The 18,711-nt window shown below is 39.0% G+C and overlaps 1 protein-coding gene across 4 annotated transcripts in view; it reads left to right on the forward strand.

The window, feature by feature from the left end:
* Abhd18 (abhydrolase domain containing 18) overlaps window positions 1-17,858 on the forward strand; it is a 54,455-nt gene extending 36,597 nt beyond the window's left edge. Inside the window, exons 1-8 of one of the 4 annotated variants that reach the window (XM_055625904.1) lie at window positions 2,920-2,985; window positions 3,855-4,043; window positions 6,439-6,582; window positions 8,479-8,568; window positions 9,193-9,294; window positions 13,003-13,381; window positions 14,434-14,596; window positions 14,919-17,858. In XM_055625904.1, coding sequence (XP_055481879.1) covers window positions 6,481-6,582; window positions 8,479-8,568; window positions 9,193-9,294; window positions 13,003-13,381; window positions 14,434-14,596; window positions 14,919-14,970 — 888 coding nt within the window. In that variant the 5' untranslated portion in view covers window positions 2,920-2,985; window positions 3,855-4,043; window positions 6,439-6,480 and the 3' untranslated portion in view covers window positions 14,971-17,858. Of the gene's footprint in view, window positions 1-2,919; window positions 2,986-3,854; window positions 4,044-6,438; window positions 6,583-8,478; window positions 8,569-9,192; window positions 9,295-13,002; window positions 13,382-14,433; window positions 14,597-14,918 lie in introns of those variants that run through there. The other 3 variants (XM_055625903.1, XM_055625906.1, XM_055625905.1) reach the window with 3 other exon arrangements.
* Window positions 17,859-18,711: the final 853 nt, after the last annotated feature.

Genomic DNA, 18,711 nt, shown 5'->3' on the forward strand with positions numbered 1-18,711 from the left:
AAGAAGAAGAAGAAGAAGAAGAAGAAGAAGAAGAAGAAGAAGAAGAAAAAAGTAAAGCCAACTGTATTGGTTCAGGCCTTTAGTCCCAGCTCTCAGGAGGCAGAATGCGCCATGTATGGTGGCACATTCCTAAAATCTCAGGTGTGCAGGAAGTTGAAGCAGGAAGCTTGTGAGTTGGAGCCAATTTAGGATGCAAGTGAAATTAATGTAAATACTTTAATCCTACTTATAATAGTGATAAATTGTACTTCTATTTCTTGAGGTTCTTATGTTGGGCTTAATAAGTTAAATGTTTTAGTAAAGAAATGTTCATTTTTGAAATGCGTTTATAGTTAAAGGTAGTGGTTTAGAACAATACTTAATTTTCAAGATGAAATCAGACCATTCACAAAAGAAGAAATTGATGCACAACATTTCTAATAATAAGAGAAATGTTAAGTTAAACAATTACCAGTGTTTCTTAGGAAAGCTACTGTGAGAGGGAAACTTACTACAAATGCCTGAAAATCAGTTCAGCGAAATACAAAAGCAATATTAACGTATGTGTTAGGAGAGTTTTTGCTTGTTTGTTTGTTTCTGGTTTTTAGTTTTTCAATTCTCTGTATAGTCTTGGCTGTCCTGGACACACTTTGTAGACCAGGCTAGCCTCAAACTCACAGAGATCTGCCTGCCTCTGCCTCCCTAAGTTCTGGGATTATAAGCATGTGACATTGCACCTGGCTGTATTAGGAGTCTTAAAACATCTCATACCTGCCTGTGGAGATTGCTCAACCCGTTAAGTGCCTGTACTGAGAACCTGAGTTCAAATCCCTAGAACTCACAAAAGAGCCATAACCCTTGTACTAGGGAGGCAGAGACAAATAAACTCTTGGAGATCATTGGCCAAGGTGGACAGTGATTGATGAAGATGCCAGTATCAACGTCTGGTCTCCATATGAGGCAGTGTGTGTGTGTGTGTGTTGACACACAAAGGTACACACTCACACAGAAGCCACCTCACATCTGGGTAAAGATGTGGCTCAGTGGTAGAGTGACCTAGCATGTGTGAGCTGCTGAATTCAATCTTTTATACCACAAAGGAGAAAATAACGGAAAAAAATAAGCTCTCAGATCTCTTTTTTTTTCAATATTTTTTTAATTTTTTTATTAATTACACTTTATTCATTTTGTATCCCCCCATAAGCCCCTCCCTCCTCCCCTCCCGATCCTACCCTCCCTCCCCTTTCTGCATGCATGCCACTCCCCAAGTCCACTGATAGGGGAGGTTCTCCTCTTCTTTTTGATCTTAGTCTATCAGTTCTCATCAAAAGTGGCTGCATTGACCTCTACTGTGGCCTGATAAGGCTGCTCCCCCCTCAGGGGGAAGTGATCAACGAGCAGGCCAATCAGATTATGTCAGAGGCAGTCCCTCTTCCCATTACTATGTAACCCACTTGGACACTGAACTGCCATGGGCTACACCTGTGCAGGGGTTCCAGGTCATCTCCACGAATAGTCCTTGGTTGGAGTATGGGTCTCTGGGAAGTTCCCTGTGTTCAAATTATCTTGTTCTGTTGCTCTCCTTGTGGAGTTCCCGTCCCTTCCAGCTCTTACTATTTCCCACTTCTCATGGAACCTTCTCCAAAATAGACCATATAGTTGGTCATAAAGCAAGCCTCAACAGATACAAGAAGACTGAAATAATCCCTTGTATCCTGTCTGATCACCATGGAATAAAGCTGGACTTCAACAACAACAGAAATAGCAAAAAGCCTACACACACATGGAAACTGAACAACTTGTTACTAAATGACAGCTGGGTCAGGGAAGAAATAAAGAAAGAAATTAAAGCCTCTCAGATCTCTTGAAAGTGATTTTTTTTTTTTTTTAGTTTTGCAAATTTACTCTAAGAACAAAATATAAAAATAACAAAAAACACACATAGAAAATATGCTTTTATAGCTTTACTTATATAAGACAATAGAAATTAATGTGTACCACAGACAAACTACTGAGTAACCTGGCTTATGGTACTAGAGTGCATACACTTGGTTGTGCTGTTTATTGCTTCTGCAATTATGACCTCAGATCTGCCACTTAGCTTTTTGTATCTGTTTTCTCACTTATAATTTTTTATGAGTGGGAATAATTTTTTAGGTTATACGGAATACTAAATACTCTGCTTAGAACAGTATTTGGTAAATATTGAGCATTTTTTAACTTTAAATAAAAATTTAGAATCATGTATTTATGATATTAAAGTGGGATATTAAACCATGTTGTCTCAATGGCAGAACAAATGCACAAGGTTCTGGGTAAATCCCTGCATCAAAAGCAAGATGGAAATAAACCCAAACCATGTAGAATGGAAAAGGAAAAAATAAATAAATAAACATGACGGAAAATACTGGAAATAATTTTTAAAATGTTAGTGTCCACGTCTATATAGAAAGTATTTTTGAATACTTTTCCATATTTCTTAGATTTCTAAAATAAACATCTAAATAAATTGTATCAATAAATTTTATTTTAAATCTAAATTGAAGATTGTCCAAACTTGTAAGTATACTGAGTATATTATTTTATGCATTTCAAATAAGTGAGTCATTTGGTTTGTGATTATATCTCAGTAAAGCTATGTAAATTTAAAGAAAAATAATTAAATTGAGAAATCTGAGCTGGTCACAGTGACACTCACCTGTAATCTCAGCAACCGGGGAGGCAGAGGCAGATGAATTTCTGTGAATTTGAGGCTAGCCTGGTCTACAAAGTCAGTCTAGGACAGTCAAGGCTACACAGAAAAACCCTGTCTCAAAGAGAAAGACAGAGAAATCTGAGGACTTCTAAACAGCTTTTGAAGTAACTAGAAGTAGTTTCTTGGGTATTGTATTCAAATTTAACTGTTTTGCTTAAATAATATGTTCTGAGATGAGTATGTTTAATTATTTTAAAACTTTCTCTTTGACCCATCTTCTCAAATGGCTGCAGGAAGCCCAAGGACCAAGTGTAAGTATCTATCACCTTCGTTGTCTTCATTTTTACAGTATGTAGAATAAATGTTTGGTAGTCTGCAGGTAACTGTTTTCTTAATTGACTTATAAAACTTAGTAAGAATGTAAACTTTAATTCTTTGTTTGCCTGTTTTTCTGAGATAGGGTTTCTCTGTGTAGCCCTGGCTGCTCTGTAGAGCAGGCTGGCCTCGAACTGACAGAGATCCCTCTGCCTCTGCCCCTGCCCCTGCCCCTACCCCTACCCCTGCCCCTGCCTCCCAAGTACTGGGATTAAAGGTGTGACTTTCTTATTTTACCATTTTTACATTTTAATGTCTGATAAGGTGATAGATTTAGAAACACCTTAGTTAATTCAGATTATATCTAATTGTGAAACAAAATATAAAACTTTGTCTTTTTAAATATATATTTTAAAATCACTATTACTTAGGGGTAGGTGTTGATATGTACATGTAAATGTAGGTGCCCATAGAATCCAGAAGGAGAACATCAGATCCCCTGGAGCTGGAGTTACAGGTGGTCGTGAGCTGCCTAATGTGGTTGCTGGGAACCAAGTCCAGGTCCTCTGCAATAGCAGTATGAACTCTTAACTTCTGAGTCATTTCTCCTGGCCCCAAACTTTATCCTTCCTAAAGTACTTTTAATTTTTTTTTTTCCAAAGACTTGGAAGGAGTGTGATTAGAACATTGGGGAAAACATTTAGGGAAGAAGTATGTGGGTCATTTCTCCAAGCAGGCAAAGGATTTGAAGATATTCGTCTCTGAAATGCTCACCAGAAGGTGACCATCTAATAAAGAATTCAGTAATCAAATTGATAGGATGGCCTATTCTGTGAACAGTCATCCCTTCCCTGTCTTTGCCCAGTGGATCCATGAACAAAGTGGCCAGAGTGGCAGAAATGGAGGTTATGAATGGGCTGGACAACATGGACTTTCACTCACCAAGGCTGACCTGCCTATAGCCACTGCAGAGTACCAGATCTGCCAACATCAGAAACTAACCCTGAGCCCCAATATGGCACCATTCTCCTGGGTGACCAGCTAAAACCTGTTGGTAAATTGACTACATTGGTCCTTCCTTCGTAGAAAGAGCAGAGCTTTGTCTTTATTGGAATACTGTTCAGAGCAAACAAATAAGACTTACCCTAAGTACTGCCATTTTGTTTTCATTTTCCATTTTGATTATAAGGTAATCAAGTTCCCAGGCTGTAGGGGAGCTCTTCTGATGGGTAGCCAATTAATTTCCTCCTTATTCTTCTTCTGTTCCCCCAAAACATAGTGATTGTTCCTAACTAAAAAAGAACAAATGATTCTGACTTTGGAAAATTATGGCTATAACTTGGCACAGATATTTGTGGGTTTTGAGCTTAAATGCTCTGTAACATTCTGGCTGGGGAGGGAGGGGGTCACAGTTCAGCTTGGGGATCTTCCAGCTCCCTACAATTCCTGTGAGGAACAAAAAAGAATATTGTGGTTTAGAGAACATACATTTATTATCTTTGTCATTTTCTTCTATTCTAAGCAATAAGTATTGAATTGTGCACTAGGGAAGACAAAATGGCTGTTCTTATGTTAAGCAGTAAGGCTTGGACATGTCTGGTCACATCTCAATGATGGTAGGCCTCAACATACTAATTATATATCCTGGCCTCTTAAGCTTCACTTACCTCACTTATAGAACGGGGATACTAATGGTTTTTTTCCATGCAGAATTATTATTAGAATTATGTTTAAAAAAATTGTTCCTTTTGGGTGTGGTAGTACATACATACCTTCAATCCTAGCACTCAGGAAACAGAGGCAGGTGGGCAGCCAGGGTTACACAGAGAAACCCTGTCTCAAAAAAAAAAAAAAAAAAAAAAGAAAGGAAGGAAGGAAGGAAAAAGAAAAAAAGATAATATTGCTTCCTATATTATGTACTCAAGAATTGTACTGGGGTAGAGCTGGAAATCAATGGTAAAGTACTTTCCTGGTATAGGCAAGACCCAACATTTGATCCACAGCCCTGAAAAACCATGGTAATGATGATGGTTCAATTTGTTTGCTTTTTTTTTTTTTTTTTTCCTCAAAGAATTCAACAGGAGTACAAATGGTTTGCAATTTAAATCTTGAAATCACAGTTCACTGCTCTTACTTGCTTTGGCTAGGGTCAGGGAGGTGGAGACTGAGTGAGATGCCTCACTAAGATGTCCAAGCTGACCTACTGCTGTAGGTCTCACCTGCAGTCCCCCAGGTGAGGGACTACAGTCATGTACCATCATATCCTACTTCTCTCTCTTAAAAAGTCATCTTAAGTCTGTTTTCATAAAAAGTGAGTAAACAAAGAGCAAAGATTACAAAAGAAAAGAAGGAAACAGTTGGACCAGGTCCACCATAAATATCCTGTCCCAGAACCTCACATCAGTATATTCTATGAAAAGAACCAACTGAGGAATGACAGGGAGCAGAGCTCCAGAATTCCTAACTTCCATGCAAGGCCAAAATAAATTTTGTAATGAGATGTAGAAAACTGCCTTGAAGACAGAAAGCAAAGACAGTGGGGTATTTCGCTGATGGAATGTGATCAGTTTTGATGGAGGAGAGCATTCAGTTTGTTTTTGTTAGCTTTATTGACACAGGGTTTCACTGTGGAGCCTTGACTAGGCCTGAACCACTGCTCTTGCTTCAGCATTCCAGTGAAATCTTCTCAAAATGTACACAAGTTTCACTTAAAGATTATTCAGTGGGTGCCTCTTACATTAATTCTGTGACTAGACTACCAGTTTGAAATCAGAAGCACAGCCACCCTGAAGTTAAACATTACTGTCTACCACATTGCAGAAAGCAGACTTCTTTTTATGAGAACTCCTCTGAAGCAGGCCACAGTGGCACACCTGTAATGACAGCACTCATGAAACAAAGGCTAGTAGGTCAGAAGTTCAGTATCATCCTGCGCTATAATAGACCCTGTATCAAAAAAAAAAAAAAAAAAAAAAAAAAAAATTCAGGTATGTTGGCTTTTATTTAAATTAGCTTAGCCAGGTTTTATGCCACATACTTGTAATACCAGCAGGTAGATCTTGAATTCAAGGTCAGTCTGGTATGTATGGCAAGGCCCATTCTCAAATAAATTTATTAAAACATGTTTTTGCAGTCAGGCCTGGAAGAACATATCTGAAACCTCAGCATTTGGAAGGCAGAGGCAGGAAGATTTCAAATTTGAGGACACCATGAGCTACATATGACACTGCTAGCCTGAGCATCTAGCAAGCATCCGTGCCAATAAAAAAAAAAAAAAAAAAAAAAAAAAAAAGATAAAATATAATTGTGGGCCAGTGAAATGGCTGAACTAGTAAAAATAATTGTAACCTACATAAAGTGGAAAGAGAAAACTGGTTCCAAAGGTGTCTTTTTAAAGTATTAAAAATGTAAATGCATGAAATAAGTCCCATTCTGTTTTGTTTTGTGAGGCTAGGAGATCCAGCTTAAAGAATGTGTCTGACCTGTTTGTGATGGGAGGTGCTCTCATTCTGGAGTCCGCAGCTCTCTTGCACTGGCTGGAGAGGGAAGGCTATGGACCTCTTGGGATGACTGGAATATCCATGGGAGGACATGTAAGTCTTTGCAGTTTCATTACCATCATTTTTGTAACTAGGGGTAGTTTTAAGTATACTTGACACATGAATTTAATGTTGATAAGAGTATGAAGTTTCAGTGAGGAAGTAACATTATGTTGGGTAATTTATGTAGAGAAGCATATATTGTTGAACTCCAGATATAGCTCAGATTTTGAATTTAATTTTTTTTTTTTTAAGTTTGTTACTACTGGGCACTGGTGGCACCCGCCTTTAATCCCAGCACTTGAGAGGCAGAGGCAGGTGGATTCCTGTGAGTTCCCTTGTCTTCAGAACAATTTCTAGGACAGCCAGGGCTACACAGAAACCCTGTCTGGGGTGGGGTGAGATAGCGGGTAGGAGGTGATTACAAAAATCTAACTTTTCAAAAAGAGCCCAAACAAAGCTAGATAAGATGAAAAGTCTACAAAGATACCATTCAATTTGGCTTGTGTTGGCCATCTGCTCCTGGGCATGGGACCTACTCTGAACTGTGGCTAATATGCCCAATGAGATGAAGACTCATTTGTTTCCTTTTCAAGTGTGTGCCAATTGCAAATAGACCATGGTTAGGGATGGGACCCCTAGGTCCCTCCTTCTCAGGACTGGCAGCCAATCTAGTTTGAACCAGTGTAAGCCCTGTGCACGCTTCTAGTCTTTGTGAGATCATTTGTTACCAGTTCTGTTGTATCTAGAAGACACTATTTCCTTGGAGTCATCTACTACCTCTGGCTCTTAAGAATTTTTCTACCCCCACTTGCTTCTTCCTCCTCTGCATAGGCCCCTGAGCACTGAGAGGAAGGTTGATGAAAACATTCCACATAAGTCTGAGTGGTTTTTGTTTGTTTGTTTTTCATTATTAAGACAGGGTTTCTCTGTTTAACCCTGGCTATCCTAGAACTCGCTCTGTAGACCAGGCTGACCTAGAACTAAGAGATTGGTAACTCTCAACCCGCATTGTCCAGTTGTGGGTCTCTGTTAGTTCTCATCTACTTCAAGAAGCCTCTGTGATGAGGGCTAAGTGAGGCACTGATCTGAGTCCCAGCCAGGTTTCTGTTATAACTTGAATGCTCTAAGTCTGGTCTTTGCTTTCTCCTGCTCAAAAGTACTAGCTTGTTTCACAGGGCTCTAGCTGTGTTGGGCACTACTGTCTCTTTAGAGGCCCCTTGTGCCCTCGCCTAGTTGAGCAGCAGCTTCACAGCTGCCTTCCTGAGAGAAGCCTTTTGAGTCCAGCCTCACCTGCATGCTATGCTTCATCTCTCAGCGCATTTCCACAGTACTATACTAGAATTGCTTGCTCCACTGTTTTCCCCCCAAAGCACATAGTGCAGTTAGCACCTAAGTGTGCTCTGATTGATTACATAACATTTTGTCATTAGTATTGTGTGTGCTATATATTTTAAATTAAAATGTATGTGAGGTTTGAATTATAAAAAACTTAAAATTGATTACATAACATTTTGTCATTAGTATTATGTGTGTATGTGTTTCATATATTTTAAAATGTATGTGAAATTTGCTGTTGATGATCGTTTGAATTATAAAAACTTAAATTCAAAATGTTACTCAAATGTGGCAAGTGCATGCTCATAATTCCAGTATTTGAGAGACTTGAGGGAGAAAGAACACATGTGTGAACCAGAAGCAGCCTGTGCACACAGCAAGACTAGGTAAAAAAAAAAAAAAAAATTGAAATAAAGCCTTGAGAGTTTCTTGCATCCTAAAAGGAAATTTGTTTTGATGAATTTATAATTTAGATGCAGTCTATAAATGTTATGGCACCTGTCTTCATGTCTTATCTCACCCACTCCACACCTATAAAAAGTACTTTTTAGATTAGGTATTTTTCACATTAGTTTACAGAAGCTCTCTAAACTTGCTGTTGTCATATTACAGATGGCCTCCTTAGCAGTATCCAACTGGCCCAAGCCCATGCCGTTGATTCCATGCCTGTCTTGGTCCACAGCATCTGGGGTCTTCACTACGGTAATCGATTACACATGATGCTTAAGAACATGTACTTAAATAGCTATCTTGGGGTCCCCAAATCCCTCCTAGGGTTTGTGACTACTAAAAGGAATAACAGAACACACACACTCTCTCCATTTTACACACACAGCTTAACTTTAACAAAAGGATATAACAGAAAATCAACAAAAGGCAAAGGCCATGAGGCAAACTTGGTGCAGGGTCCCAAGGGTCCTTGCTCAACTGAATCTCATGCTTTATGCTATTTCCTCCAACAGTCACTTGTAACAAGTGGTGAAATGCTGCTCTTCACTGATCCTAACAGAGATAAGAGTCTAGAGTCAGTGAGTTAGACGCCCTCTGTCTGCAGTGTACCAGAAGTTCAGAAAGCACTGCAGTTTTAATCAGAGCACAGACTACAATGGCTCACTCTTACCATTTAGGTAAAGTTAAAGATCAGTATAAAAGCTGCTTATTGATCAAATTCCCAGGCTCCACTCAAGGATATAAACAGGCCTTTCAAAAGATAAATAATCTCAAATTCAATTGCATTAACTCTCTCGTATACAGTAATTGGTAATAATAATAAAAAAAAACTGTACAGGGCAAGCTATGTCATTATTTGATCTTATTTTATTTCAGGGTGTATTGAGTAAATCAATTAATTGGCGGGAGCTGGAAAAGCAGTATTATACACAGACAGTTTATGAAGAAGAAATTATTCATATGCTTGAATACTGTGGGGTAAGTTTATTTTGCTTTGGCTTTTGATTTCTTGAGATAGGGTTCTTAGAACTCACTTTGTAGATGAGACTAGTCTGAAACTCACAGAACTCTATCTGCCTCCCCTCCCAAGTGCTGAGATTAAAGGCATGGACCACCACACCCAGCTGGAATAAGTATTTATTTTAATGTTCATGTAATATTGGAGTAAAAGTTAATTGCATATTTACTTATATTAAAAAATAGCAATTTTTAAAAAAACATATACACACTTTTGAACTTTTCAAAATTATTGTTTTTTTATCTAAGCATAGTGATGCATGCCTATAATCCAAGCAGTTTGGAGGCTAAGGCAGGAAGGTTGTGAAACTGATTCTTCAAATTAGGTAGCAGAAAGATCACAAGTTTGAGGCTGACCTGGACTATGTAACAAGAAAACATTTTTTTCCTTGTTTCTTTTATTTTCATTTATGTATGTATGCATTTATTTATTTTGTCAGGTAGGTAGGTAGTTTTTTCGAGACAGGGTTTCTCTTTGTAGCCTTGGCTGTACTGGACTTACTTTGTAGACCAGGCTGGCCTTAAACCTACAAAGACCCACCTGCCTATGCCTCCCTGAGATTACATTTCTTTAATACAGTGTCTTACTATGTAGTCTAGGCGTCTAGGCTGTCCTCTGCTTTCCTTTTTTTTTTTTTTTTAGTGCTGGGATTATAGGTGTGAGCCACCACACTCAGGTATGTCCTCTGCCTTCTTAATTCCTGATTGCAGGTATCACTAATTAAAATATAAATTTTTTTGGTTTTGCTTCACTGTGTAGCCCTGGCTGTCTTGTGCTCTATAGACCAGGCTGGCCTCCACCTGCCTCTGCCTCCCAAGTGCTGGGATTAAAGGCATGTACCACAGCTTCATAGTGAAACCTTACTTCAAAAAAGAAAAGAAAATTAAGATGTGTATCACTAGACACTGATGCTTGTTATATCTTTTAATAAAAAAATCTTTTTGGTTTTTGAGACAGGGTTTCTTTGTAGCCTTTGCTATCCCAGAGCTCACTCTGCAGGCAAGGCTGGCCTGCAACTTGAACAAAATCTTTTTAATTAGCCTTTTAAAGGACTGGGCTTTTGAGTGTATCAACTTAAAGTATGAAGTAGAAAAATAAGCTGTCATGAGGGATATTTCTGTAATACTCTTTGGGAGATAGAGTCAGGAGGATTAGTAAGTAGTATAAAGCCATCAGCAAACCACATGGCAAGTGCAAAACAAGAAAGGTCCCAGGTCTGAGTGTTGCTGCATTGGGGCCCATCTGTCAACACAGGAGGGGTTGGAAGTTGTCTTAGTCAGGAACAGAACTTAAGGAATGAATTTATACATATATATGTCATTTACTAGAATGGCTTATAGGTTGTGGTCCAGCTAGTCCAACAACGGCTGTTTACCAACAGCAGGTCCAAGAATCCAGTCTTTCAAAGTGTGTGGCCAGGGAGCCCTGCAAGTGGGGGAAACTAGCTTAGAGCAAGAGTGTGGTTGAGGCGTGTCCAAGCCCCAAGAATCTTGAGACTGGCAAGAGTAGAACTGCTCCCTGTCTGCCCTGGGCCTGCATGGTATCCTGGCAGCCAAGTTCCAGGTTAAACTTATTCTCTCCTTATAAGGTCATGCCTGTCCAGCAAGCACCTGGAATTCCTCATATAAATAAGGCATTCCCAGCACTTGGCCTCCAACCAATTGTTAGGGTCCAGAATATGCTGCTGAAAGAACAATCCCAGACTCCAGTAGCATGCAAGCAACAAAGGGTGTTTTATTCTGCAGAAGTCCAGCATGCTGGGGTCACCACCTTCACAACATGGCAGCAACCCTGAGGGGAGCTCAAAGGTCCCTTTTAAAGCCAGAAAGGGGAATTTCTACTGTGGCTGTGTAACCTTGAATGGGACTGGCTGGTGCCCATGGAGGCTACGTGACTCTGGTTAGGACTTGGGTGTTTTTCAAACTGGTAATTAAGCAACCTTATCTTTCCCAGGCCAGATGTCTTGGCTGTTTCAGATTGGTTGCCCTTTTTCTTTGGTTTTTCCTGTAACTCTTAGGACTGTTCTGTCTAGCAAGAAAATGAAGCCTGTCATGGAGTTGGTTGGGCTTAGTAAGCCAGGCTCTCTCACAGCGATATACACTCACTGGAAAGCCTCACTTCCCAGAGGTTTAAATAGCCTTTGTTCCTCCCAATTAAACACGAAGGCTCATTGCAGCTGTCTCCCAAGAAGGCTGTTTCTCTCAAACCCACCACTGCCTGGGATCCTGAATTTCGCACACACACACCCCCCCCACCTCAGCTGAGCTTTACTCCCTCCAGTCCAGCTTGGTATGCAAGCAGCATTGATACCTCAAGCTGGAAAGAAACACAGGGCAGAACAGGAGGTTGGCTGCCTTAGCTGGTCTTCAGTATATGCTGGAATCCGGAAGCTCTAATGCCAGTAAAGGAATGGACTTGATAGCAAGAACAAGAACAAACACAAAAACCAAAAGCTTTCTTCTTCTCTGTATTTTATATAGATTTCCAGCAGGTATGGCCCAGATTAAAAGTGGATCTTCCCTGACAGGTGTGGTGGCACACACCTGTAATCCAGTACTCAGGGAGGCAGAGGCAGGCGGATTGCTGTGAGTTTGAGGCCAGCCTGGGCTACAGCCAAGGATATACAGAGAAACCCTATCTAGAAAAACAAAAACAAACAAACAAACAAAAAAATTTAGCCAGGCAGTGGTTGCTCATGCCTTTAATCCTAGCACTTAGGAGGCAGAGGCAGGTAGTGAGTTGGCCTCTGTGAGTTGGAGGCCAACCTGGTCTACAAAGCGAGTTCCAGGACAGCCAAGGTTACACAGAGAAACCATGTCTCTAAAAACAAACCAAATTCATATATATAAACAACAACAAAAATCCCTCACAGGTGTGACCAGCCATTTGAGTTTTAGTTAATTTCAGATGTAGTCAAGTTGACCACCCAGGATAGCTATCATGGGTGTCATTTCACATCTGAATCACAGCAACTCCTCAGAACTGCTTATGCTTTATACTGCTTATGATTAAACAACTAGATCTGAAAGCTTATTACTTAAAAAAAAAAAAAAATTCAGTCTTTGGTTGTCTTTTTCTTTATAGCAGCTTCCAATGGTGCTTAGTTTATTGAGCTTGAATCCGGGTGTCCAGTCAGTTCATTTTTACTTGTATAAAGTGGAACTTGCCTCATATATACCATGCAAGATCTTTTATAAGCAGAATACACATTTCCCCTTTGTATCTGGTTTATTCATATGACATAATGTCTTCAGTGTTCATCTGTATGCCTTAAAAGGGAAGGGACTTCAGAGCTAGGAGTAATGGCCTGTGCTTGTAATCTGAGCACTTGGAAAGCCAAGACAAGAGGATCAAGAATGGGAGGGAGTCTATGTAGTGGGACCCTATGCCAGAAAAAAAAAAGAGGACAAAAAATAATTTCATTACTCTGTGTGTGTATGTGTCTGGGGTTAGGTGGGTCTGCGATAAGGTCTCCTGACTCAGCCTTTTAAATGCTGTAATTTTAGGTGTATGCCACTACTCCTAGCTTTTTGTTAATTTCTGAGACTAGTCCATTGTATGTATGCAGTACTATAATTTACCTGCTGATACTTTTACCTTTTCTGTTTTTAAAATGTTTCATGAAGTCTAATATATGTCAAATGTTTTCTTTTTTATCAACTATTCAGACAGATTCTTTCAAAATGGGACATGAGTTCAGGAAACACTTCCCTGGCAGTGCAGACAAGCTGACTAACCTGAATCTGGTTTCCAGAACTTTAAATTTAGATATGACAGACCAAGTTGTATCCCCAAAGCGTGCTGAGTGCCATAATTCTGGTAAAACATCTGTCAGTGCTACTTCAAAAGGACACCTGTTGCAAGATACCACTAAGATGGAATGCTTGAATCAAACACTCTCAACTAACAAAAGTCATTATACAAGTTACAACCCTCAGTCATTTCACCTGCTCAGCAGAGAGCAAAGAAGAAGCAATCTTCAAAAAGAGTCTTTAATATTCATGAAAGGAGTCATGGATGAATGCACTCATGTAGCAAACTTCTCAGGTACTAATTTTCATAGGAAACTGGGAACATCTGTAGTGTGTAAATATTTGTCATATGCACCTTATGTGTGGATGGGTGTTTTCCCTGCAGACATGTCTGCATACCATAAATATTCTTGGTGGCCATAGGCCAGAAGAGGGTGTCAGATCCTCTGGAACTGGAGTTACACATGATTGTGAGCTGAGAATTGAACACAGGTCCTCAGGAATAGCAGCTCTTAACCACTTGAGCCATTCTCCAGCAGTCTTGTTTGTTTTTGTTCTTGTTTCTGTGTGTATCTTTATGATATTCATTTTAGGGCCAGGGATAGAGCATGCACAGTGTCTGGGTTAGTCCCCAGCACATAAGCTGGGAATGGTGGTACATGCCTATAATCTTAGCATTGGCTCACAGGAAGTGGAGACCAGAAGAATAGTTTATTTAATTTTATGTTCATTAGTGTGATGGTGTCAGTGTTGCAGACAGTTGTGATCTGCCACATGGGTGCTGAAAGTTGAACCCCGGTCCTTTGGAGGAACAGACAGTGCTCTTAACCACTGAGCCATCTCTCCAGCCCCAAGTATATTTTATTAGATGAATATTGTAGTACCATGGTATATTGTTTTTCTATTTGAATATGTGTGTTCATCTGTATATAGACATACATGTGAAAACCAGAAGTCAACACAGATGTCTTCCTCAGTCACTCTCCACCCTAACTTTTTAAGACATGTTCTCTCACTAAACCTGGAGCTTAATAATTCCACTAGACTAGCTTGATGAGTGTCTACTTCCCCACTGCTGGATATAAGTGAAGCTCTATGCCCAGCTTTTTAACATGGGTTCTGGGGATCTAAACTCATGTTTCCATGCTTGTGCAGCAAGCACTTTACTAACGAAGCCATCTCCCCAACTTAGACAACAGGGTCTAAGTTATCCAAACTGGTCTTAAACTTGTAGCCTCCCAACTACCTAGAATTACAGATTCATATATGGTGCATTTTGTTTGGGAATATGGTTTTAGATATATAAAAATCAAAGAGCTTTTTAATGCATCAAAATCCTATACTTAGTTCCAGTTGACCCAAGCCTCATTATAGTGGTACAAGCCAAAGAAGATGCCTATATTCCACGAACAGGAGTTCGAAGCCTACAAGAAATTTGGCCTGGTTGTGAAATCCGGTACCTAGAAGGGGGTCATATCAGTGCTTATCTCTTTAAACAAGGACTCTTCAGGTAAAATGATTTGTCTAATCAAGTATTTATTTGTTGCTTGTTTGGGAGAATATTTTTTTGCCTTAAGAAATATATGGAGGCCGACAAGGAAGTAAGAGGACTAGAACATATAATAAAAATATATAGTATTTAATATCTTACATTGAACTATTTTTTTCCTGTATGGTCCTCTTATTTTGTCCTCTAGAGAATGACAGATATAGGATATCAGAAGAACATCTTATCAGATAATTTTAACCAGAGATAGTTTTAGAAATACAATATTTATCTGTCCATCCCTGCATTTGTTAATGACTAATTATTCCTTTATATTTCATTTTAGACAAGCCATCTATGATGCCTTTGAACGTTTTCTTCATAAATATGCTAACTAATTGGATTGATGTATAACATCCTATTTCCTATTAAAAGAATTCACCCTGTGATGATGTGAAGAACAAGCAGACAGCACTATATACCTAATTGTTGCCAAATTAGTCTGTAAGCCAGTGTTTACGGGTCAGTTACCAACTATAGTAATGTAAAAGCAGTACTTGAATCATACAATCCTGAAGTATTTGTTACTCTTTTAGAAATCTCATATATCTAACATGACATCTGTTACTATTTATGAAAATATTTTAATTATGAATAATTTATTGATAGCAACCCTATTGGTTTTTAATAGAATTATTGAAACTAAGATTGTAACATCACATGTACTGTATAGTGTTAGATGGCATTTTGCAATTAACTTGATTTTAAAAACCTGTTGTCCATCATTTTTTTGTCTGTATAGTGGGTTTATAATCTAGTTTTCAACATCAGATAATTTACTGCCATAGAAATACCTAAGATATGTAAGTCACTGTTAGCTTTGAATTTATGAAAATATCCTGACTTCTGAGATGCATCCCATGTGGTAGTACATACCTGTAATCCTAACACTTGAGAAGTATAGGCAGGAGGGTCAGTAGTCCATAATCCTCCTTTACATGGCAATTTGAGGCCAGCTTGAGCTACATGAGACCCAGTCTCAAAAATATGCCTGGCATGGTAGCTCTTGCCTTTAATCCCAGCAGGTAGGAGACAAAGACAAGCAGATCTCTATGGAGTTCAAGGCCAGTCTGATCTATATATCAAGTTGCATGTCTGCCAAAGCTACTTGATGAGAGTCTATCTCAAAAAATAACAAAACAATATAAAACCAAAATCTGGCTGATTTGTAGATAAGTGATAAGTGTTTTTAATAATTAAACTGAGTGCTGAACTATACAAATGAGACTAATTAAACTAGAGTAGGCTTTAAATTTTTACCAGAGGTTAGGTCAGAAAAAGTGCCAGGGCTAGGGCCTTGCTTGCCCAGCCTACATAGGCTCTGAAGCTAGTCCCCAGCACTGCCAAACAAAAAGAAAAGCTGGAGGTGTTTGGGAGGTAGAATTCAAACATGTTTTCTCTACTTAAGATAGTTTTCTTTTGAAAAATGGAAATGATGGAAGAATTTTGCACTAGTCAGTGGATTGTCAGGTAATTCTTAGACACCTGTTCTTCAGTTGCTTAAAGACTGACTTAACAGCTTTGACTTTTTAGTTTCATAATTTAATAGCCACATAAGAAATTAAACTATTGTACAGAAAAACATGTGGTTTTATACACTGCTAACTTTTTAAATGGGAATTATATGGATAGATATTTGGTGCAGATGTTAAACTTCTCTGAGCTAAAATGTTTAACAAGTAAATGTGTTTGTGTTTGAAATCTGTATTGACCTTAAATTTAAACTAGGTCTTGCTAATCTAGTGAGGATGTGTGGATTATAACATGCCTTTGGCAGCTTTTATTAAAGATGCTGTGCCACTCTAATGTATCTGTCACTAAAATTTTTAACAGCTAGTTAAACATTCTTTCCTGTGAAGTCATTGATGGCAAAGTAATAGCTTTTTGGAAACTACTTTTAAGTAACACATTACAGTATAGCTGTTAGAGCTACAGCAATTTTGTATATTCAGACTAGAACGTTTACTTTTGATTGAAAGTATAAAATGTTCCTTTAGAGTAAAACCTGCCTGGTCTCGTTGGTGCACACCCTTAATTCCAGCACTAGGGAGGCAAAAGGGTTGGAGGCCAGCCTGGTCTCCAGAGTGAGTTCCAGGCCAGCTAGTGCTACACACAAAGAAACCCTGTCTCCAAAACAAAAGAAAACCCAAAACAAACAAAAAACAAAAGAACTGGTTGCAGAGCCAAGAGCAGTGGCTTGCCCCTTTAATCCCAGCACTGGGAGTCAGAGTTCAAGGCCAGACTGGTCCACAAAAGAGTTCCAGGACAGCTCAGGCTACACTAGGTGTAGCTAGTTGGTAACTGACCTGTAGTACATACCTGTAACTCCAGCAGGAGGCAGAGAATCAATCAACCACAAGTCCCAGGCAGTGTGATGTACATAATATATTCTAGACCAGCCAGGGCTGCCTGTCTCAAATAAATTCATTTTATCCTTTAAGTGGCTATTTTAAGATAGCCACTCACAAAACTACCTAAACTGATTAATTCAGAGAAAGTATCTTTACTTACATTTCTTCAAACCTACTCTCCAAAATACTGACTCCGGTATTATAATAAAGTCTTAAATGGCTGAAGTACCTATTTAACATATCAAAGTGAACTTGGCCAGGAGGTTCTCCTAGTATCCCTCAGCCCCTACTGGTTTGCATAACCCCCCTCCTACATTGAACTCTCCAGCCCCCTACCCTGAACTCTGCAGCCCCCAGAACACACACAAACACACGTGTGTACTCATGTACAAGTTATATATGTATATGTGTGTGTGTATGTATATATATATATATATATATATATATATATATATATATATATATTCTTTGAGAAATTAATATATTCTCAAAGAAGTCTTGCCTGCCATTTTCCTGCTACTTCATGGATTAGGTCTATAAAATACTACAGATTCATTCAGACCAGAGTTGCAGGAAGCTAGTCCTCATAGGCCAGTTTGACCCAATTTTATTTGGTATACATAATAGGTGTGCATTCCCAATTCTGCTACTGGACGTCTTATATGTAACTACTATTCTATATTTCCCACTCAGCCCTACAGACTCTGAAGATGTAGTTCTATAATTAGACTTCATGATTTACCAATGTTATATTGTTTTACTGATACATTTTTAATGTGGTGCTTTCTCTATTATAATAAATACTAACAATGTGACGATTTTTAAAATATTTTCCAAATTTTATATTTCATAATAAAAATCTATTTTAGAAGTTATTTGCTTTGGTTTTTTTTTTTTTTTTCTTTTTAAAGAGGTATCATTACAACTACAAGAAGCATGTTGCATTTGATTCATGTGCCCAAACTTGTTTACCCTTAGATATTGTACCCATATGGTAAGGCAGAAATAAGTAAGGGAAGCTCTAATACAATAATTATAAGTGTCTTGGTATCTTTTCAGAGCCAGGTTTGATCCATGTGATCCCAGGAGAACAGGCATTCCAACACAACATGTTTGTCTCAGTGTTGTTTAACTTGGATGTGATTACATTGAACATAGTAAACTTTAAACAAAACCTCAAGGTGCCAGTTAACCAAAGGATTCTCTTTGGCTGGTAGGAATGGGATCCTGGACAAAGGCTACCATGGACTGGTTTGGAAAGTGGATGTGGTTGCTCAGATCTGTAATCCCAATGCTGGAGGGGTTGAGGAAGAAGGACATAAAGTTCAAAGTCAGCTGGGCTAACTCCATACCTGTACCATTGGTGTGTACATGCACCTGAATGCATATATACACACATTCAAATAAAGAAAATTTTTAAAATTTTGAAGCAAGACAGTGGTAGCGCACGCCTTTGATCCCAGCGCTCTGGAGGCAGAGGCAGGCAGATCACTGTGAATTCCAGGCCAGCCTAGTCTACAGAGTTAGTCCAGAGCAGCCAAGGCTACACAGAGAAACCCTGTCTTGGAAAATAAAACACACATACACACAACTGAGCCTGGAGGTAGTGGCATTTGCCTTTATCCCAGCAGTCAGGAGAAGAGGCAGGCAGGCAGGCAGGCAAGCAGGCAGGCAGGCAGATTAGATAGATAGATAGATAGATAGATAGATAGATAGATAGATAGATAG

The sequence above is a fragment of the Psammomys obesus genome, unplaced genomic scaffold (genome assembly GCF_907164565.1).
Source record: "Psammomys obesus unplaced genomic scaffold, mPsaObe1.curated_primary_1811, whole genome shotgun sequence".
Lineage (NCBI taxonomy): Eukaryota > Metazoa > Chordata > Mammalia > Rodentia > Muridae > Psammomys > Psammomys obesus.